At 41.7% G+C, this 24227-nt stretch overlaps 1 protein-coding gene across 7 annotated transcripts in view; it reads right to left on the bottom strand.

Annotated features, from left to right (window-relative positions):
- Positions 1-24227, bottom strand: part of nav2a (neuron navigator 2a) — a 590475-nt gene that overhangs the window by 102681 nt on the left and 463567 nt on the right. For 5 of the 7 annotated variants that reach the window (XM_060839109.1, XM_060839107.1, XM_060839104.1 and 2 more), the window contains 3 exons: positions 11553-11597; positions 4539-4699; positions 3104-3292 (listed from right to left, as the gene is read on the bottom strand). In XM_060839109.1, the coding sequence (XP_060695092.1) occupies positions 3104-3292; positions 4539-4699; positions 11553-11597 (395 nt within the window). The remainder of the gene's footprint in view (positions 1-3103; positions 3293-4538; positions 4700-11552; positions 11598-24227) is intronic. The other 2 variants (XM_060839106.1, XM_060839105.1) reach the window with 1 other exon arrangement.

Consider the following 24227-nt stretch of genomic DNA (forward strand, 5'->3'; position numbering starts at 1 on the left):
TCACAAGCTTTCGGAGCACTGCTCCTTCGTTGTCACTCACAGTTAAGGATTAACAGCTTACTACTAAAGAGAAATAAAGCTGTCTTGTCATGGTAGGGTTTATTTATTATAAATAAACTAAGAAAAATAAATGAATTAACACAAAATAAAGATGGCAAGGTAAGTGATATTGTGATAAAATCAAAGCACAGTGGATGCTGGAGATCAGAAATAAAAACAGAGAGTGGTGGAGTAAAACAGCAGGTCTTTCCTGATGAAGGACTTTTGCCTGGAATGTTAATTGTCCTGCTCCTCAGATGCTGCCTGACCTGCTGTGTTTTTCCAGCACTACTCTAATCTTGACTCTAATCTCCTGCATCTGCAGTACCCACTTTCGCCTAGCATTCTGAACAGAAGACATACCAGACATGGATAAATTGGCATCGGGTAAATAAGACCAGAGAAATACGGCATAGCCTGAAGGCTAATGTACAAATGAATTTTGCTTCATGGAGCTTTGAAGTCAGTATTGGGGCAAGTGGGACACTCTGCAATTGGCAAGGATGTCATTTGAACTGTGCTGGGACCTGTATCCTGATGATTCATTTAATTAAGATGGTAAAGAGGGCTTTACACTGAACCATGCCATGGGAAAGGACCATGTGAGGGGCGAGATGGTAAAGTAATAGGGAATGACAAGGTCACAAAGCAAGGTAACCATTTGAGTATTGACAACCACACATGGCTGGAAGGACAGAGTGTACAAACGTAGGAGTACACCAGTAAGGTTCTCTTTTACTCATTCACAGGATGTGGGCGTCACTGGCCAGACGAGCACTTAGTGCTCACCCCTAATTGCCCAGAGAGCAGTTCAGAGTCAACCACATTGCTCAGAGTCTGGAGTCGCATGTAGGCCAGACTAGGTAATTCCTTCCCTCAAGGATATTAAAGAACAAGATGGGACTTTCCTGACAATCAGCAATGGTTTCACCAGACTCTTAGTTCCAGATTTTTAAAAATTGAATTCTAGTTCCACTATCTGCCACAATGGGATTCAACTCAGGTCCCCAGAACAAAACCTCAGACTCTAGATTAATAGTCTAGCGTTAATATTACTGGGCCGTCACATCCCAAATAAGGTCAGAGATTGAGAGAATGGGAAGAATAAAGTAAAGCATCTCTACGTGAATATGGGCAGCATTTGTAAAAAAAGGTGAACTGTTAACGTAGATACACACAACATGATAGTCATTCCAGAGAATTCATAGCTTTGGAGAAATAAATCTTTCAATTCAAAAACAGAAAGTGCTAGAGCACTCAGCAGCATCAGTGGGGAGAGAAAGCAAAGCTAATATTCGATGTTTCAAGTTTAATATGAATGTTCTTCAGAACGGAGGGTCAGTTTTTGATCAGACTGTCTCACACACTGTTTCTCTCTCCAACGAAGCTGCCAGATCTACTGAGTTTCTCCAACTCCATCCAATTTTTATTTCAGATTTTCAGTCATTTGTTTTTCCTCAAAATAAATGTTTTATTTACCTTTCCATCTTTCTCATATGCTCCAAAAATTGCAATGTGAATTTTCATTTTGGAGACCTAAATTTTTGATACATTACTTTTAAAAGTTCAAGTGGTTATGTTGGGATTGTACATCAGAATAATGCCACTGCTCTAAAACAGAAATTCTTTCATCGACTGGACTTTCTGGCAAGACCTTCACGATTTATCCAAATAGTAACTTCTGTTTGAAATGTCAGGTTTCCTGAACGCTGGAATTCAACATTCAAAATAAAGTATTCCCATTTAAATGGAAGAGTACACATCCGAACATACGAGTTGAGAGTGGGAGTGGGCCATTCAACCCTTCAAGCCTGCTTCTCTATTCAATAAGGTCATGGTTAAAACTCACACAACGCCAGATTATAGTCCAATAGGTTTATTTGGAAGTACAAGCTTTTGAATTGCTGCTCCTTTGTCAGATATTGCTATCTGTTGGACTATAACCTGTGTGAGTTTTAACTTTGTCGACCCTAATCCAACACCAGCTCCTTCACATCATGGCCACCAATAAGATCATGGCTGATCTGTTTAGGGTTTCCAATTCCAAATTCTATATTCCCATCTCCCCTCAAAATGCATGAGTGCTTTAGACTGAATGTACCTTTCTTTTCACCTCTACAATTACCGTCATTTGACACAGCATGAAACAAAATGTGGATGACATGAAATAATGAGGAAAGCTTTATTTTATTGCAAGGGGAACAGAATGTAAGTATATGTTTCAGTTATGTGGGACACTGGTGAACCTGGATCTGGAGTACTGTGTCGATAGTGTGGGTACACAGCAGGTCAGGCAGCATCCGAGGAGCAATAGAATCGACGTTTCGGGTATAAGCCCTGATGATGGCTACTCGGACGCTGCCTGACCTGCTGTGTCATTCCAGCACAACGCTCTCGACTCTGATCTCCAGCATCTGCAGTCCTCATGTTCTCCATCTGGAGTACTGTGTCTAGTACTGGTTACCGTATTTATGGAAGGATGTTAAAAGTTTTGGAAGCAGTTCAGAAAAGGTTTACTAGACGAATACCTGAAATGTGTGGCAAGGCTAGACAAGCTCGGCCTGAATTGTCTGGAGTTTAGAAGAGTTAGAGGTGACTTAATAGAAACATACAAAATCCTGAGGGGATTTGACCGGCTGATAGTGGAAAGGATGTTTCCTCTTGTAGGACAATCTAGAACCCGGGGTCAGAGTTTCAGCATTAGGGGTCACCCATTTAAAACAAAGATGAGGAAAAAACATCTCTCAGTCTCAGAAGTTTGAGTGTCTTTGGAATTCCCTCCCTCAAAAGGCTGTGAAGGCACATCTTTTAAATATTTTTAAGGCCGATATTGGTAGATTCTTGTCCAAGGGGAGGAAAGATTATCAATGGATAGGCAGGAATGTGGAGTTGAGATTAAAAACAGATCGGCCTTGATCTTACTAAATGATGGAGCAGGTTCAAAGATCCAATTAGCCTGCTCTTGTTCCTCATGTATAAGTTGTATCTGTTAGATTAACTTTAAATCTCCCCTCATGGCTAACATTTAGTATCACATGTAGAATTCAATGCCTCCATTGCTAACCTTCCTCAAATCCATCGCGGAATGATCCGGAACGACTCATAGTCCTGTGCTTTTCATCCAGGGACATAGAACTGTTCCGGAACCTGGAATCGCTGTATGGATCATATGGCCCATCTTGGTTGGACACACTGTGACAGCGTAGCATGCTGGGATTTGACAGGCTCATCTGGGTGGCTGTAGTTGGACTCGCTGTTGAAAAGAAAGCTGAGTTGTGAAATTCAGCAAATTCAACAAAGAATTCTTCTCAATGTGACTCCTCTAGATCTCACTGAGATTTAAATCACTTCTCAAAAACTGGACTGTCAATTGTGGAAAGTAATAGTGTTGAGAGTTTTCCATTTTTGATATACCTTTGTATGTATATACTGTGCTGTCTAGATGTAATAATGATATTGTGCATTATCTTCCTTAGCATAGAAGATGAGCAAGGAGGTGACATTGAACTTGTGTAAGATACTTGCCCAACCTCAGCTGGAGTACTGTTGTGGGCATTACATTATACAACAGATGTGAATATATTGGTGATAAAGCGTAGGAGTGATTTTCAGAAATGGTTCCAGGATTGAGAAACTTCACTTAAGAGAATAGACTGAAGAAACTGAGACTGTTCTCCTTGGAGAGCCAAAGACTGACAGATCTGAGCTAGGTTTTTAAACTCATGAGTGGGCTGAGCAGGGTAGAGACAAGATTTCCCGCCCTACAGAAAAAAAGGAGAGAGTATAGATTTAAACCAATGTACAAAGAAACGAAAATGTTTTTCACACATGCAGGAGTTAGGATGTGGAAATGTGATGTAGTCAATTGAGGCATTCAAAAGGGGCATTGGATGATTATTTGGACAGAAATAGTCAGCAATGGTAATGGAGAAAAACAGGACACTCGCACTGATTAATGATGCTCCTTCTCAGATGCTGCCTGACCTGCTGTGCTTTTCCAGCACCATTCTAATCTTGACTCTAATCTCCAGTACCCACTTCTGATTAGTTAATAATGCTTGTTTAATGAGCCAGTGCAGGCAGATGGGCTGAACAGCCTCTTTCTGCCCCAATTCTGTGATTCTGTTATGTTGCTGTCTCACTGTTCTGAACCCTTTGAAGATTACAGGGCAGTAATGACTAGAACAGATTATATAGCTAGTCACCAGCATACCAGAGGAAATGATGGTGTGTCGGAAGACCTGTCTCTTTGCTTTAAACAGTGTGACCTATTTGAGCTGCAGTCAATGAAAGATGGCTAAGGGAGATAATTGGGTAGAATGAACAATTCTTCTGAAGTTGATTCCATACAGTATGTTCAACCTTTCTGGTATTAATTTCACAGGAATGTGGGATGTCTGTAAGTTAGCACATTCACGGATGTTGCTTTACCAGTATTTGGAGATATGACTTCAGATGTAAGCCAAATAGACAAGCCAACTTCTGGATTGAAACCTCACCTAGTTGGGAAAAGTTAAACCTAGTTGCGGAAGGCGACGTGATACTAGATCCTGGCGAAAATGGCGAATTGTTGATATTCTCCTGTAGTCCTACAGCAGAGTGCGAACGCAGCCACTCTTTTGTCTCCTCATTACTTTGCAGTTGAGATGATGGAGTGTACCTGCAGAAACATCAAGCAACTTCATAAGATCATGTGCTCAGACTCAAATTATAAAATTTTGTCACTTGAAGTGTTTTCGCCTCGGCTTCCATTTTTAATCGCAGGATAAAGCATAAAATGAAGATTAAAAGAAAAACACTGGCATTGTTTTAAAACATGCAGAGATAATTAGATATCACTTTGTAGTTAAGTTTTCAACAAATAACATGCAGAATATTTTCACTTCCAAAGTAAATGTTTTGTAACACTGTTCCATTTGTCACTGAGAAGGGGTGCAGGACTTAATCTCAAATGCCTGAATCTTCATTTTCCCGCTCCCTTTAATTGGTTCGAATTTAACATTTAAATTTGGGTACACAAATACATTTGACACAGTATGTGAAACGAGCTGGTGATTATTGCATTGTCTCAGCTTTGAATGTTTGAGCATTACTTTATGTGTTGACTAGGCAAATTCCCAGTTGCCGAGTATTTTAATAAGTACTCCAGCACTTTATGAGTGTAAATTTGGCAATGAAAGATGCAACAATAAAACCTCTCATGTTCACAAGCAAAAGCACTGATCAACTGAAATTCTGGGCTATTTCCACTGTAGACTATGCCTGAGAGCCAAGAACCAATGCAATATGCCATTTGGCACACTACATTTGCTCGTGATCATCGCCTCAGAATTTCTTGTCAAATCAAACAGAAGTAGATACAAGGATATGCAAAGTGAGCGATGTGATGGAATGTGCCTTCACAAAGAATTCATACATAAGCATTGGGTCAAATGAGCCTTCTCTGATACTCACTGCTATAGGTGAAACAGTTCATCAAGATTAACAGTGCAGGGGTAAAGCACAATCCAGTATATGCAAAACATCTCATATCAATAAGAGCACACTGGAATTCAGATCTCAATCACAGTTTAGAAGTAAATGATTCAATAATAGGCTTTGTGGGTTCAATAATAATTAATCTTTGGCATGAGCAATTTCAATGCTCTGTCCCCATCCAATAAATGACATTTATTTAACAGTAGGCGGCACGGTGGTTAGCACTGCTGCCTCAAAGCGCCAGAGATCCGGGTTCGTTTCCCGCCTCAGGCAACTGTCTGCATAGCATTTGCACATTCTCCTCGTGTCTGCGTGGATTTCCTCCGGGTGCTCCGGTTTCCTCCCACAGTCAAAAGATGTGCAGGTTAGGTGAATTGGCCATGTTAAATTGCCCATAGTGTTAGGTGATGGGGTAAATGAATGGGTCTGGGTGGGCTGCTCTTCGGAGGGTCGGTATGGACTTGTTGGGCCGAAGAGCCTGTTTCCACACTGTAAGTAATCTAAAACCACATGGATAAGGTGTCCACAGATAAAGCTATAAGAACTTTCTCGTAAGCCTGAGCACTGAAAGATAATTGCTGCTTTAAGCATAATCACCTTAGGTTCTATATTATGGAACGGCTGCACATTTCAATTATAGAATGTACAAAAGTGCATGAAATGGAGAAACATTTAAAGGGCTGAGTTATTCTGTCTTGTAGGAGGTGGAATTGAGTTTGGGAACACGCAAAAGCTAGTCCCTTTTGGCTGGGGATATTGATGATGCAGGACCTTACTAGCCACAAACTATTTCTGCATGGCTGCTGGGATTGTCTGAAAGACACCTCTTATGAGGTTGGGATTACACTGCATGACTGAAAGGAAATGAGAATTGTCCCCCCAATCACTCCCGTTGTGGTTCTGTCCCCTCGTGTGCATTTTGAAAGCCCAAAAGAAAACATGTTGTTGGAGGGTTCGTGGTCACCAAGTGGTGTTGAAACTTTCTGACAGCCATGTGATGCTTGAACAATTTTGAAAATCTGTATTTTGATGTACATGCTTTTAATCTGAAGTGATTGATTATAGAGCTCTGCCCTGAAATTATAAACTAACTACAACATTAGCTAGCATTGTTTACATGTTGGGATTGGCTCAAGTGGTTTTTCACTGAGAAAAATAATGGTATTCATTCAAAAACTGAAGAAATCACTGCTTGAGAACTTGACTGTATTGACCTGAAGAGACTCTAAATGTCCAGAATGCTTTTAACATATAAAAGAAACCTTCAGCAACATTTACTTAGAAAAAGAACACAGCCCTGTGCTCCTAGAATGTTTGATTGGTGACATCTCTTGTCATTTAGAAACAAAAAAAAGCATTATCTGTTCCCACAGTTTCAATAGTTTGTATTGATACTGGCTTGACTTGACAGCTCTATCTATGTTGAATGCTTGGCTGAGTTTCAAAAGCTACAGAAACACTTAACTCAGCAGAGGGCTTGTTCAGTTTTTGATTGACAATTTATCAGTTTATTAAAGGAAATGCCACTGCATTTGCTGAATAAATGTTTGTTTTTACAATAGATTAACCATTTGAGCGTACTTCAAACTTTAAATGTTTCTTTGTAGGAGAATTTTTCTCACTGTGTAGATTGTTTGAACGCGAGTTCTATTTCATTGTTGCCAAGAGGTGTACTGAGGAGAACTAAGGGGCTCTGTCACACCTTCGAGGTGTCAAACACAAAGCAAGTTTCTCATTTTCTATTTCAACTGGATGAGGAGCGTAGAGTGAATACCAAACAATAGAAACAGCCAGGTTTTGGAAGTGTGCTGCAAAGATGTATGTGCTTTCAGTATTTCCAGTTTTCTCATTCATGCTCCTACTCCTTCTTTCTCTGTCCCACATTAATTAATTTCAGTAAAAAGGTCAATTAATAGCGAGTTAAGCACCTTGACTTGATACACCTCCCCCCCAACCTCCCCACATTATCTGCCCTCCCAGTTGTCAAAAAAGCTGACTAGATTATTATCTGGGAAACAAGGAAGGATTACACGAGGTGGACCTTTCCATCATTGAGTTAATGCCTGCTCAATGGCTTTACAGGTGGGCAACATTTTAGGGTGAAAGTCAGGGGGTTTAGGAGATGATCTATGATAAATTGTTTTCACCCAGAAGGTGGCGATTGTCTAGAGTCTACTGCCTGGGAGGGTAGCTGAGGCAGGAAATGTCACAACCTTTAAAAAGTACTTCGATAAGCACTTCAAGTGCCATAACATACAAAGCTATGGCAGGATACTAGGACCAGTGTAGATTTACAGTAGCTTTTGTCAGTGCAGTTGCAATGGGCCAAAGAGCATCTTCTATGGTGATAAGATTCCAAAAGGGTAAGGGTCACCACTCCTATTTGATCTTCATCAAAATGGCATCTGGTGCAGCCGAGAACATGTTTTCCAGCTCAGGAATACTGAATCTACAAAGCCTAGATTGTGGAGAGAGGCCAGTGGAGCGCATAGCAGTAACCATCATGCATTGCACTTCAAATGTAGACATTCCGGTGAAGTTTGTCCAAACAGAGACCGAGGAGTCACTTACATTCTGCTGCTCACATACAGACCAGCTCCTTATATGACTGCAAATTTAACTTGGTGGATGTACCTGTCAGGAGCAAGTTCTAACACTCTGGAAAACTGTCCCTGAACCTCTCCACATCCTTTAAGATTATCAAAAACTACAGAGCCAACTTATTGTTCACCTCCTCATATTTCCTTATGTCACTTAGTGTCAAAGCTTTGCTCCTGTGAAGTGACTTGACATGTTTTACAATGGTAAAGGTCCCATCTAAAGGCAATTTATAAATACAAGTTGTTGCTGTGACAAATGGCAGGTTGCTAAGAACAATACGAGTAATAATTCATTGTGCACACAAATAATTTCAGACTTTGCATCGTGCAGCATGCAAATGGAAATGGGAATAGTCAAAAGAATTAGAACACACAATGATGCATCCGGTATTTCCCATGCAAAGGATTTAGAGATTAATGACTTACATTGCAATAAAATGAATGGATTTGTCACATTTCACCATTCAGTGCAAGTGATGGAGTCAGCACAATGCATTTCAAAGTTGTTTTATGACATGTAATGTTAGTCCTTTGAGAGTCATGGAGCTGTACAGTTTGGAAACAAGACCCTTCGGTGCAACTCATCCATAACAGCCAGATTTTTTTAACTGAACGAGTCCCAATTTTCCAGCAACACATTTTTCAGCTACATTTGACCTACATCCCTCTAAAGTGTTCTTATTCACCTACCTGTCCAAATGTAATTTAAATGTTGTAACTGTACTCACCTCTATCACCTCCCCAGCAGCTCATTCAATGTCCACACTACTTTCTGTGTGAAAAAGTTGCCCCTTTAGGTCCTTGTTAAATTTTTCCCTTCTTAGCTTAAATCTATGCTCTCCAGTTTTGGACTCCTCTACCCTAGGGAAAAGATCCTAGCTATTCAGCTTATCTATGCCCCTCATGATTTTATAAACCTCGATGAGGTTACTGAAATAACTCCACAGAGGCCAGTATCCCATCACCAAGTCTCCCTTCATTAATATACGGAGAGTCCTTGACACTGATCCAGCTCCCTCAGAGCCAGCTCCCAGATTGAACAGAACCTCTGACACTCCTGTCAGCCAGGACTCCCTGACTGGGCCAGGTTAACAGCCCCAATCACAGAATTCATTCTATTATGTCTACCTGGCTGACCTCATTACAATCACCATAGTCATCCCTTGGCCTCCTACGCTCCAGGGAATAAAATCCCAGCCTATCCAGCATTTCCTTATAACTCAAACCCTCCAGACTCAATAACATCCTTGCAAATCTTTTTTGCACTCTTCCAGTTTAAAAACATCCTTCCTACAGCCAAGTGATCAGAATTGTACACAGTACTCCAACAGTGGCCTTATCATAATTTTACAATACTGTACATGTCCATGTGAAAACAGTGCACCAGACTGATGGGTAACAATGATGAAGAGTTTTTGCCCGAATCGTCGATTCTCCTTCTCCTCGGATGCTGCCTGACCTGCTGTGCTTTTCCAGCACCACACTCTCGACTCTAATCTCCAGCATTTGCAGTCCTCACTTTCGCCCTGATGGGTAAAAATGCCTATGAGGCTAACAGCACTATCTGTAAATGATACAGCAATCTTTTGTGACTAAATAAGGATAGTAAACTCTTTCATTCGGATTTCCATCCAAGATGTTGGAAAAATTCCTGAACAATGGATTAGTGCAGTCAGATCTTTGTTGATGGGTGTGAATATGATGTGCTGATGGGCCTCCTTTCCCACTGTAAGTATCTATAAGTCTATGCAATACCCTGCTTCTTGAAATGACATGGGAGAGACCTACCACTGAAAAACAGCTGAGGGGTGCAAAGTCTCTCTGTCTACCTTAAATATGTACCCAACAAGTAGTGGGGGCTTCTCCATTGCAATCTGCAAGCCTGTTTAACATAGGTCAGTCAGCTCAATACCTTGTTTGCAATGCAGAGAGATGCCTGTGGGTTCGATTCCCATACTCCTGCTCTGATGTCTGATAACTTGCCCTTTGTGGGCTGACTGTGCATGTGGATGACATATGAGCATTCTCCTCAACAGGAGGTTTGGCATGGGGATTCTACATGTGCCATTTTCTAGATGACACTCCTGGTACCTTCTGCTATTGCCCCTGTGACCAGGCGTGTACTGTGTAATGGTGGTTTGAGGAAGTTTGCTGCCAATGAGCCTTTGTTGTCTTTACTTTATATTGAGCCTTTCTAATGGTGGCAAGGGATCCATCAATGTGGAGAAACTACAGGATTGGCTATGTTCTTAGATAGCCATAGATCGTAAGATGTAGGAGGTCGGCTATTCAACCCAGCAAGTCTGCTATACCGTTCACTGAGATCATGGCTGATCTGATAATTCTCACTATCACTTTCCTGCCGTTTGTCCATAACTCTTGATGCTCTTTACTGATTTAAAATCCGTCCAACAAAAAGCATGATAAAATCTGTACAACTATAATAACTAGTACCTTTAGGGAGCTGGTCCAGATCCATCTGCTCTCTCTGAAAGCTAGAGTACAAGTCTGTGTCTCACCCAGACATTGTCAGTCACATCAGGAGAATGGGTGGAGCCAAATGCAAAATGAACATTAACCCCTCCAGAACCATGACCATCTACAGCACGATAGCGCCTCCTGTTGGAGCTGCCTCACTGAAGCCAGCCAAGAGACACAGCTGCTCTCAGTTAGCCTGTGGAGGGGTTAACTTTACACTGTTTCATACGTCTTCAAAAGGACACCTCCTGGTGGAGTTATCCTCGTGCGTTGCCTAACCTCTTGGCCATCTCTACCTGTGGCCTCCTGCCAGAGCAATAATAGCCTCTCTCCCTGTGGAATGGACCTGCAGCCTCAGAGAGCTGCCCACTCTCCCTAACCGAATGAACAAAGCAATGTCTGAGAGATCTCTCAGACTGACGCATTGCCAACAAGACCAGGGCCTGCTGCCAAAAATAGCCCCAGCCTGCAGTTGTGGCCAAGAAATAGACAGACCCTTCTTTGGTTCTTCTGAGTAAAATGCTCCTTGGTGCCACCATTAATGATGCATTGATTCTTCTGTGAACCCGAAGCTTGAATTGCCGCTGTCAATAGTTTTATCCCTTACCTTCACTGGCCTAGAAGGAAACTTGGCAATGAAGGATTAAGGGGAGGGGAGGCAGGAAGCTATGCACACCAAAACCAGACTCATCACACATGACTTACAGCCATCAGCCATTTTTGCAAAAGCACTAGCATTCATGCTCACGACAGCCAGTCCAGCGAAAGCCGCGGTCACGTCATATTCCAAAACATTCCAAAGTTCAAGCTATGTACTCGCACAAAAAAGCAAAAAAGTGGTAAAAGAAAGACAGTGAGATGCTAGCACAAACAGAAATGGACTCGCACTGCCATATTTACATGGTGCCTGATGCCAGCGATACAAAAAGCAATGACTTATGAGGGAAGAACCAATACCTGAATCCCTTCTTAGGCAATGTATTCCTATCAAGCTGCGGGTCACTGTAGGAAAGTGAGAAGACAGCTAAGAAAAGTACCAGTTGGAAAGTTAACAGACAGCAAGATATGTATTCAAACACCATGAAGAAAACATGTAAGCTCTTAAATATCAACATGTAACTAAAACTGAAATCCTCGCCAATGACATTTGTTCAATATCAGAAAACAAAATGGCAGTTTGTACCTGGAGACAAAGTTAATGTCGTGAAAAACATTTATGCCAAAACTTTCGGCGTAACTAGCAGATCTGTGATAAAGCAAATATAGGGACTGTACTTTAAACTGGTCCCTAGTCTCACAAATTTAAAATGCAAACACTATGAGCAAGCATCTACTGACTGCTTATTAAAAACTAATAATTCCAAAACTTTTCTTTCATTCGCAATGTGATATATAGAGCTAACTACAGAAAACACTGAAAATATTCAGCAGGTCTGCCAGTGTGTGACCTAACTCCCTTTCTCTCCCCGCAGATGATCCCAAACTTGCCAAATATTTCCAGCAGAATTTTCTGTTTCTATTTCAGATTTCTGGCATCGTGCTTCTTTGAATTATCTTCAATTATTACTAACAGAAACGGCAGAGAACAAGTGTTTTGTATATTATTAGGTGTGTTGGCTGATATAAGTCACTGGATTTGCATTGTTTAATTCATTGGTGATGTTTTGTACTCACATTACCACTTTATTAGGAAGAAGCAAATGTATTTTAGGGTAGCACAGTGGTTAGCACTGCTGTCTCACAACTGCCAGCCTTGGGTGACTGTCTCTGTAGAATTTGCACATTCTCTCTGGGTGCTCTGCTTTCTTCCCACAGTCACAAAGATGTGCAGGTCAGGTGAATTGGCAATTCTAAATTGCCCATAGTATTAAGTGCATTAGTCAGAGAGAAGTGGGTTACTCTCTGGAGGATCAGTGTGGACTTGTTGGGCTAAAGGGCCTATTCCCTCACACTGTAGGGAATGTAATCATACAAACAGCACTCTATCCATCTAGTTGATCCAACTAACGTTTTGAAGTATGGTAATAATCAAGTTGCTGTTTGATATAAACTGCACAGTGGAGTCACCTCTTGTACAATGAAGGAAACATATTTCTGACAATATTTAACATGTATATTTTCAATTCAGGAATAATTCAGAAATTCAGGATAAGATACTTTGATATGATTTAGGGTTAGGCATTCTGGGCTTCATTTTTCTTGTCTGTAGCAGTGATAATCTCCTTTTTTCAGTCAGTGACTCCACACAGTCTATAAAGCATTGCACCAAACAATTCTTGGTTGCAATCAGTGTTAACGGTGTGTGTTCAAACACAGAGCAACAAATCTTCAACAAGCACCTGACTGGACTGAGGAAACTATCCCCTGATTTTTGGAGATTTACATATTGGCATATTTTTCTTAAGCAATCCATGGAGGCACAGTACAGATTTATTCAAAACATTAAACCAATATCTAATGGATGTTACCCCTGAATCATTTGGACCTGCCTCAAGTTTAAAAGATCACTTGATGGTGTGTAAATACCGTATATACTCGTGTATAGATAGAGTTTTGAAGACCATTGTCTTCAGCTGAAATTAGGGGTTGACTTATACGTGAGGTATTGTTTTCGAGGAGATGAAATTCCTGCTTGGCATAAGTCAAAAAATGGACAAGGAAAAGCCAGATCGCTACATAAAATAATAAACAACAAAATAAAAAAGAAGTATGGCCATTATTGAATTTGGGGAAATTTACAATAAGTACAGAGCACAACTGCACACACGACACCTACTTCGAAGAAACTGAGGCAACAGCAGGAAGTCAAGGTTGAGGGTTACCATAAGTTTTGTGGATATTTATATGCACAAGTCAAATATATGTATGGAAATATTACATAAATAAATAAAACAGTATATATATATATATCAACATTCAACTTAAAAATTTGAAAATCGTGGTGCATAAATGGTGTGCGTAACATGTGATAATGTAGGTATTGCACTTGAATCAAAAATGTGCAACTCATGCTCTTTAACGCTGCATATATGGTCAGGAAGAGGCCCCTGAGAAATGAGGGTTGACTTATACATAAGGTATATGAAAAATACCAGATCTTTTGGCCAAAATAAGGGGTGGACTTATACATGAGATCAACCTATACATGAGTGTATACGGCGAGTCACCATTAAGAAATAATACATACACAAAAATAACACACACAGTCTACTGACAATACACAAATACTGCATACACACAAATAAGTACACCTACTACATTGCTCTCTCCCACACAACAGACTACACATACACATATTCACAGACAACTCACACAATATAGCATGCTTTATACACATAGGCAAACACATACTCATACACTGCTCACATACACCTCACACCACATACCAACTACATATGCAAACACACACAAATACACTGCACAGATACATATAACACATTAACCCATATGTTACACACTTATACAACACATTTCTCGACTCAGAAACACAAACCCAGTTTTAAAATTGACAATGCATCTGCTCTGATGTGGACAAATGTTGGTATGCCATTGATAAGCAATTTACACAAGAGAATACCAGTGTGATTGCACATATAGATAATTCGGGCATTATAGAGTCATAGAGGTGTACAGGATGGAAACAGACCCTTCGGTCCAACCCGTCCATGCCGACCAGATATCCCAACCCAATCTAGTACCACCTGCCAGTACCCAGCCCATTTCCCTCCAAACCCTTCCTATTCGTATACCCTTCCAAATGCCTCTTAAATGTGGCAATTGTAACAGTCTCCACCACATCCTCTGGCAGCTCATTCCATACACACACCACCCTCTGTGTGAAAAAATTGCCCTTTACGTCTCTTTTATACCTTTCCCCTCTCACCTTAAAACTATGCCCTTTAGTTCTGGACTCCCCCACCACAGGGAAAAGACTTTTCCTATTTACCCTATCCATGCCCCTCATAATTTTGTAAACCTCTATACAGTCACCCCTCAGCCTCCGACGTTCCAGGGAAAACAGCCCCAGCCTGTTCAGTCTCTCCCTATAGCTCAGATCCTCCAACCCTGGCAACATCATTGTAAATCTTTCCTGAACCCTTTACGTTTCACAACGTCTTTCCAATAGGAAGGAGACCAGAATTGCACGCAATATTCCAACAGTGGCCTAACCATTGTCCTGTACAGCCATAACATGACCTCCCAACTCCTGTACTCAATACTCTGACCAATAAAGGAAAGCATACCAAATGCCTTCTTCACTATCCTATCTACCTGCGACTCAACTTTCAAGGAGTACAAACCTGCACTCCAAGGTCTCTTTGTTCAGCAACACTCCCTAGGACCTTACCATGAAATGATTTGCTTTCCCAAAATGTAGCACCTAGCATTTATCTGAATTACACTCCATCTGCTACTTCTCAGTCCATTGGCCCATCTTGTCAAGATCCTGTTGTAATCTGAAGAAACCATCTTTGCTGTCCACTACACCTTCAATTTTGGTGTCATCTGCAAACTTACTAACTGTACCTCTTGTGCGCACATCCAAATCATCTATGTAAATGACAAAAAGTAGAGGACCCAGCACCGATCCTTGTGGCACTCAACTGGTCACAGGCCTCCAGTCTGAAAAACAACCCTCCACCACCACCCTCTGTCTTCTACCTTTGAGCCAGTTCTGTATCCAAATGGCTAGTTCTCACTGTATTCCGTGAGATCTAACCTTGCTAATCAGTCCCCCATAAGGAACCTTGTCGAACGCCTTACTGAAGTCCATATAGATCACATCTACTGCCCTGCCCTCATCAATCCTCTTTATTATTTCTTCAAAAAACTCAATCAATTTTGTGAGACATGATTTCCCATGCACAAAGCCATGTAGACTATCCCTAATCAGTCCTTGCCTTTCCAAATATATGTACCCTCAGGATTCCCTCCAACAACTTGCCCACCACCGATGTCAGGCTCACTGGTCTATAGTTCCCTGGCTTGTCCTTACCACCCTTCTTAAACAGTGGCACCACGTTAGCCAACCTCCAGTCTTCCGGCGCCACATCTGTGACTATCGATGATACAAATATCTCAGCAAGAGGCCCAGCAGTTACTTCCCTTGCTTCCCACACCTGATCAGGTCCTGGGGATTTATCCACCTTTACCCATTTCAAGACATCCAGCACTTCCTCCTCTGTAATCTGGAAATTTTGCAAGTTGTCACCATCTATTTCCTTACAGTCTATATCTTCCATATCCTTTTCCACAGTAAATACTGATGCAAAATACTCATTTTAGTGTCTCCCCATCTTCTGCAGCTCCACACAAAGGCCTCCTTGCTGATCTTTGAGAGGTCCTATTCTCTCCCTTGTTACCCTTCTGTCCTTAACGTATTTGTAAAAACTCTTTGGATTCTCCTTAATTCTATTTGCCAAAGCTATCTCATGTCCCCTTTTTGCCCTCCTGATTTCCCTCTTAAGTATACTCCTATTTGCTTCATACTCTTATAAGGACTCGATCGATCTGTCCTGTCTATACCTTACATATGCTTCCTTCTTTGCTCCTACTCCGTCAGTATTCTAAGATTATATGGCTCAGTGACATTTGATGATCTTTTGTCATTTAAAACAAGGATTTGAGTGAATTATGTTTAATTAGTTATAGTGCCTGTTGGTTAATATTTCTTCCTGAAATAGAAGGCAGTGGCACAAAGTTGTTGCAAAATTGAAAGGGGCACTCCCACAATTGGAAAGAATCTGGTTAATAATTCTTTTTCCTGGGATTTGAATTTATTTCCCATCTTTAACTGACTACAGAGAAATTAAAAGTTAACCATATTACTGTGGGTCTGGAATCATACGTGGGTCTGACCACGTAAGGATGGCAGATTTCCATCCCGAAAAGACATTTGTAAACCAGATTGGTTCATTATAACAATTAAATGTGACTTTAATACTTGGCAAGATTTAAAACCCTATCGTCTGGATCTCCAGATTACTAGCCAAGCAAAATTACCAAATCACCACCATTCCCCTTGCGCTGTTAACTTGTTAATTAAGACACAATGCAAAAACATTGTGTGGCAATTAAACCACATATTTTCATGTAACATTATTTTAGTTAAAATAGTCTGTTCTTCAGCTCTACACATTTACCTTCCTCCTTAATAACAAATGTAGCGAACATAGAGTCATAGAGATGTACAGCATGGAAACAGACACTTTGGTCCAACCCATCCATACCGACCAGATATCCCAACCCAAACTAGTCCCACCTGACAGCACCCGGCCCATGTTCCTCCAAACCCTTTCTATTCATATACTCATCCAAATGCCTTTTAAACATTGCAATTGTACCAGCCACCACCACTTTCTTTGGCAGCTCATTACATAAACATACAACCCTCTGTGTGAAAAAGTTGCCCTGGTAAAATACCTTTAGATCCTTAAAAAAAATGGAAAATAACATCTTATGCAGGTGAAAGGGAATTGTTGACATAAAATATCATATGGAAATTTTAAGCTGTTAGCTGATGTACAGGTAAACCATATGATTCCCATTTCTCTTTGAAGCATCAGCCAAACACAGCAACTCAACGATAAATGAGGAACGGCAAACAGAAAAGTATTTGGAATGAGATGGAAGTGCTGGTTTGTGCCAAGAGTGCATGGCACGCCATGTTCCAAAATCTCACCTTGATCTTTGCTGAGAATAACAATCAGAAGTGAAAGGCCAGGGTGAAGAGAAGGACCTAGCAACTAATCACACAGCAACAGCACAAACATAGTGTGTCTTTAATTTGTCACAGTGTGTATTATAGACCCCCTAATAGTCAGCAGGAAATTGAAAACAAATTTGCAAGGAGATCTCAACTATCTGTAAGAATAATAGGGGGGTTATGGTAGGGGATTTTAACTTTCCAAGCACAGACTGGGACTGCCATAGAGTTAGGAGTTTAGATGGAGAGGAATTTGTTATGTGTGTACAAGACAATTTTCTGATTCAGTATGTGGATGTTCCTACCAGAGAAGGTGCAAAACTTAACCTACCCTTGGGAAAGAAGGCAGGGCAGGTGACTGAGGTGTCAGTGGGGGAGCACTTTGGGGCCAGTGATCATAATTCTGTTAGTTTTAAAATAGTGGTGGAAAAGGATAGACCAGGTCTAAAATTGAAGTTCTAAATTGGAGGAAGGCTAACTTTGACGGTATTAGGCAAGGACTTTCAAAAGCTGATTGGGGGCAGATGTTCACAGGTAAAGGGACAGCTGGAAAATGGGCAGCCTTCAGAAATTAGATAATGAGAGTCCAGAGAATGTATATTCCTGTCAGGGTGAAAGGAAAGGCTGATATAGGGAATGCTGGATGACTAAAAATTGAGGGTTTGGTTAAGAAAAAGAAGGAAGCATATGTCAGGTATAGACAGGATAGTTAGAGTGAATCCTTAGAAGAGTATAAAGGCAGCAGGAGTATACTTAAGAGGGAAATCCGAAGGGCTAAAAGGGGACATGAGATAGCTTTGGCAAACAGAATTAAGGAGAATCCGAAGAGTTTTTATAAATACATCAAGGACAAAAGGGTAACTCGGGAGAGAATAGGGCCCCTCAAAGATCAGCAAGGCGGCCTTTGTGTGGAGCCACAGAAAATGGGGGAGATACTAAACGAATATTTCGCATCAGTGTTTACTGTGGAAAAGCACATGGAAGATACAGAATGTAGGGAAATAGATGGTGACATCTTGAAAAATGTCAAAATTATAGAAGAGGAAGTGTTGGATGTCTTGAAACACATAAAGGTGGATAAATCTCCAGGACCTGATCAGGCTTACCCAAGATCTCTGTGGAAAGCTAGGGAAGTGATTGCTGGGCCTCTCGCTGAGATATTTGTATCATCGATAGTCACAGGTGAGGTGCCAGAAGACTGGAGGTTGGCAAACGTGGTGCTACTGTTTAAGGAAGGTGGTAAAGACAAGCCAGGGAATTATAGACCAGTGAGCCCATTGTTGGTAGTGGGCAAGTTGTTGGAGGGAATCTTGAGAGACAGGATGTACATATATTTGGAAAGGCAAGGACCTCCACACTCACTTCCCTCCAAGGCCCCAAGGGATCCTTCCATATCCGCCACAAGTTCACCTGTACCTCCACACACATCATCTATTGCATCCGCTGCACCCGATGTGGCCTCCTCTATATTGGTGAGACAGGCCGCTTACTTGCGGAACGCTTCAGAGAACACCTCTGGGCCGCCCGAACCAACCAACCCAATCACCCCGTGGCTCAACACTTTAACTCCCCCTCCCACTCCACCGAGGACATGCAGGTCCTTGGACTCCTCCACCGGCAGAACACAACTACACGACGGCTGGAGGAGGAGCGCCTCATCTTCCGCCTGGGAACCCTCCAACCACAAGGTATGAATTCAGATTTCTCCAGCTTCCTCATTTCCCCTCCCCCCACCTTGTCTCAGTCGGTTCCCTCAACTCAGCACCGCCCTCCTAACCTGCAATCCTCTTCCTGACCTCTCCGCCCCCACCCCACTCCGGCCTATCACCCTCACCTTGACCTCCTTCCACCTATCCCACCTCCATCGCCCCTCCCCCTAGTCCCTCCTCCCTACCTTTTATCTCAGCCTGCTTGGCTCTCTCTCTCTTGTTCCTGATGAAGGGCTTATGCTCGAAACGTCGAATTCTCTATTCCTGAGATGCTGCCTAACCTGCTGTGCTTTGACCAGCAACACATTTGCAGCAACTGATTAGGGATAGTCAACATGGCTTTGTGCGTGGGAAATCATGTCTCAAAAACTTGACTGAGTTTTTTGAAGAAGTAACAAAGAGGATTGATGAGGGCAGATTGGTAGATGCGATCTATATGAACTTCAGTAAGGTGTTCGACAAGGTTCCCCATGGGAGACAGGTTCCCAAGATTAGATATTACGGAATACAAAGGGAACTGGCCATTTGGATACAGAACTGGCTCAAAGGTAGAAGACAGAGGGTGGTGGTGGAGGGTTGTTTTTCAGACTGGAGGCCTGTGACCAGTGGAGTGCCACAAGGATCGGTGCTGGGTCCACAACTTTTCGTCATTTACAGAAATGATTTGGATGTGTGCATAAGAGGTATAGTTAGTAAGTTTGCAGATGACACAAAATTGGAGTTGTAGTGGACAGTGAAGAGGGTTACCTCAGATTACAACAGGACCTTGGGCCAATGGGCTGAGGAGTGGAAGATGGAGTTTAATTCAGATAAATGCAATGTGCTGCACTTTGGGAAAGCAAATCTTAGCAGGATTTATACACTTAATGGTAAAGTCCTAGGGAGTGTTGCTGAACAAAGGGACCTTGGAGTGCAGGTTCATAGTTCCTTGAAAGTGGAGTCACAGGTAGATAGGATAGTGAAGGTGTTTCGTATGCTTTCCTTTATTGGTCAGAGTATTGAGTATAGGAGTTGGGAGGTCATGTTACAGCTGTACAGGACATTGGTTAGGCCATTGTTGGAATATTGTGTGCAATTCTGGTCTCCTTCCTATTGGAAAGATGTTGTGAAACTTGAAAGGATTCAGAAAAGACTGACAAGGATGTTGCCAGGGTTGGAGGATTTGAGCATAGGGAGAGGCTGAACAGGCTGGGGCTGTTTTCCCTGGCGCGTAGGTGGCTGAGGGGTGACCTTATAGAGGTGTACAAAATTATGAGGGGCATGGAGAGGATAAATAGACAAAGACTTTTCCCTTGGGTGGGCAAATTCAGAACTAGAGGGCATAGGTTTAGGGTGAGAGGGGAAAGATATAAAAGAGAGGTAAAGTGCAACTTTTTCACACAGAGGGTGGTATGTGTATGAAATGAGCTGCCAGAGGATGTGGTGGAGGCTGGTACAATTGCACAATTTAAAAGGCATTTGGATGGGTATATGAATAGGAAGGGTTTGGAGGGATTTTGGCCAGGTGCTGGCAGGTGGTACTAGATTAGGTTGGGATATCTGGTCGGAATGGACAGGTTGGACCGAAGGGTCTGTTCCATGCTGTACATCTCTATGACTCTATAAATGGAGGTGGAAAGTGTGGACAAGAAAATGGATGCAGAGGATTCCAATTAATATTAAATAAATATAAAGCTCTTTGGCCTTAAAATAATCTTTCCCAAGTTCAAACATTGCAAACATATTCTCTCAGCCTTCTGAACTTTTAGAACATAAGAGGACCTGAAGCTTCAACTTGTTGACAGGATAATTCACAAATACTTCCATTTTGATAAGTTTCCATTTTTAAATGAAAAAGGTTATTTTTCCTGTGAAGCAGAATGTACTCTTGGCAATTCCCATCAGTACATGGACATGTGTTTCCACACCACTATACTATTGTGACATGCTATTGACCAAAACCTTGGATATGGGTGTACCATGTATCAAGGATCAGTTGAGATTAATTTTAGGATTAAGGGGAATAATTTGTTGGAACACGTCAATTTGATTTGATTTGATTCCATTTTTTTTCTGATAAGATTGTTTACTTTTAAAATATCAGGGAGCAATTAAAATGTGTTAAGTATTCCAGATCACAAATGTACAAATACAGGCACAATTTGTTGTCAGCAGCAATAATGTTAATTATTTTTAAATGTCATATTTTAAAACAAGGGCAATTAGTCTTTGTACCATCACTCCCTTCACGAATCACTTCCATTCCACCGTTTGCACCTCCCTTCCATTTACTTTGTCTTTCTAAATGCACTCACTTATCCTCAAGTAAATCTCTATGGTTCAGTCACTCTTGCATCCTGCTTGATTTGTTTTCTAGTTATCAGCCCAGTAAATGCTAGCGTCCTGAATGATTCATGACCAAACACAATCATCATCTCACTTTTCCAGTCAAAGTCACAGGATAACGATCAGAGAAGGAACAAGTATTGATTTGGCCTTATCCCTAACCAAAGAGGACTGGAACCAAAACTAAAATAATTCTGACCCAACTGGCAACTTTAGTGAAGATGGGACCAGAATTGGGAACATTCTGCCTTTTCTTTCCTGGTTGAATCATAAGGGAATCTCACGTGTGCCACTTTCAAACTATTTTGCATTTAAGACAAGGTTTACTTAAAGTGTCAAATATTTATTTGAGTTCTACTCAAATCTACACTGAGAGGAACAATTCGTACATAAAGGTTATGATGGTCTTTTCATTTCAAGTATGGGGGATCCTAATCTTGATGTTTGTTTTAAAAGCCAACACACCACTTAAGAAAAACTATTGCTCAAATAAAACACAATACAAAATATTTGTGGTCAACGTTTGCATGTTACAAGCTTAGGACTAAACTGTACCATTTTAGAACATTGGGAGCAGGTTTGCCAAGGTGTTAATGATGAACACAGATGACCCTTGAAACCACAGACATTTTCAACCAAACTATTTGTCTGATTATTAACATTACCTGTCTTGCTTCCTTGGTAATGTATTTCTGTTGAATTTGGGACTAGCAGTAGGGGAAGAGAGAGGGCTATGGATGGAACCAAGCAGTGAAGGGAAGAACAAAGAAGAAAAGATAGATTATCACATAGGAAAGAAAGAAATGAGAAAAGATAAACAATATTAGCAGATCCAAGAATAATTATATCTACATCCAACAGCAAAATTAGACATTTGGTTCAGTTAAAATTTCCAATTTCAACACTACAATGTCACAACAGATCAGAAAATTAATTCTATAAACTACTGAAAAGGGAAAATATAGCAAACTTAGAAACAAGTAATTAATGGACAGAAGTTGTGACTCATTTGGAACTTGTTAAATGCAATGATAATTCTGGATTGTTCAAAGAATGATAGCACATAAACAATGATGTACAGAGCCAAGAGATGATAGATATGGGGAATTGGGCAACAGTTTGGCACCACCAAGAGATGGGAATGTAATTACGCAGGTGAGTTGCTCCAGAGACTGGCAAAAGACAGAGAGCTGAGATCTGGCAGAGTAGGATGGGTAGGATGAAGCTGCTCATCTGGCAGCAGTGGGGTGAATGACCACTGGGCATGGAGGGCTGCTGTACAGTAACACTCAGGTGAGGTTGGGTGGGCTTAGTGGCTCAAAAATGGGCAGCCACTTACTTATCACAGATGTAAACTGAAATGCTCAAGCTGTAGAAAAGTTGGAAAATAAGCTCAGTTAAACAAGTCAACAAGTTTGGGTAGCCCTGTGGAAATATAATCTCAGGAGCAGAGGAAGCAACAGACCAGTATGAAGGAAAATATTTTCAGTCAGGGTAATTTTTAAGTTTAATTCCTGGGACATGGGCATCACAGCAGGGCTGACTTTTTTGCCCATTCACAATTGCTCTGGAGAATTGCAGAATCACAGAAATGTTATGATGAAGAGGAGGCCATTTGGCCCATCAAGTGCTGTGGTGAGCTGCCATTTGGAATTAGTGTGGTCCATTTATAATGAGCATATGCTCAATGCTGTCAGGGAGGAAGTTCCAGGATTTTGATCCAGCGATACTGTGTGAACATTTTTAATCAGAGTTAAGGTCAGCAGTCTTACGCATTCCTCAGACACGTGCATAATCCTGTTGAAGATGTCGGTTTTACACATACAAAGCCATTAGGTAAAATCAGTGTTAAGGCCACTGAATGGATCTGATGATTTTTTTGATGGTGACGCAGTGTTGTTGAGGCACACTGGGGGTCTGGCCTGCCTGTTGGGAGAGTTGGTGAGACTGCTATGTTGCTGCTTCTGCCAAGATACACACCAATCAGGCATTTTGTGAGGGCATCAGCAAAGCCTTTGCTCGGAATCAAGACCTTCAGGGTGGAGGGGTCAGTGAGAGCTTGCGGCCAATCAGAGGGCTCTTGCACACAACAGCATCATGAAGAGACTGTGGCTGCTGCTGGTACAGCATCTCCCCCCACACCATCCCATCTCATCCTCCAAATGCCAGGATGGTGGATTGGTGTAGGACCGTGGGTCTTCCTCTTGCACATGGACTGTGGCGGTTCAACAAGGCAGCTCACCACCATTTTCTCAAAGAGCAATTATGGACTATTGAATTGCCATTGAATGTACATTGAACACTGCCCAGGTGAATAAATAAATAGGACGAAGGTAAATGATGTGTGAAGCAGTGGGGACTTGTGATGAGATGTGTCCCATTTTCACATGATGGGTGGTTGGGGTCTCAAATGCACTGTCTAGAAATATGGAGGAGGCAGGCTCAGCTGAGACAGCTAAGAGGGCAATGGATCTTTATTTGAATAGAAACAATGTGTGTGTAGGTTATGGGGAAAAGAGTGATACCTATTGGGACAGCAGGTGCAGACATGATGGGCTGAAGGTTTCTTCACGCCTTATCTGGGATTCGGGTTTCCTGGAGTTATGGGATGTGGGAGTGGGAGGGTGGAGTTTGTGTGTTGGTGAGCGTAGTCAGGGCAACAACCACCTCCCCCCCACCCCACACCTCCCCCCTTCCCATCCAAGCTGGTATACATCTGCCTAATGTCTAATCACTCAATGAGATACTGACTGCCTTTGATTGAGAGGACATCTCGCCCTATCCCTCCCACGGGGCAGCAGCAATCAGCGACACCATGTGGTAACCGCAGCTGGGTCAATCACAACAGTGGTGACTAAGAACATTAAGTCATCCTTCACCAGTCAATTATGG

The sequence above is a fragment of the Hemiscyllium ocellatum genome, chromosome 18, assembly GCF_020745735.1.
Source record: "Hemiscyllium ocellatum isolate sHemOce1 chromosome 18, sHemOce1.pat.X.cur, whole genome shotgun sequence".
Taxonomy (NCBI): Eukaryota; Metazoa; Chordata; class Chondrichthyes; order Orectolobiformes; family Hemiscylliidae; genus Hemiscyllium; species Hemiscyllium ocellatum.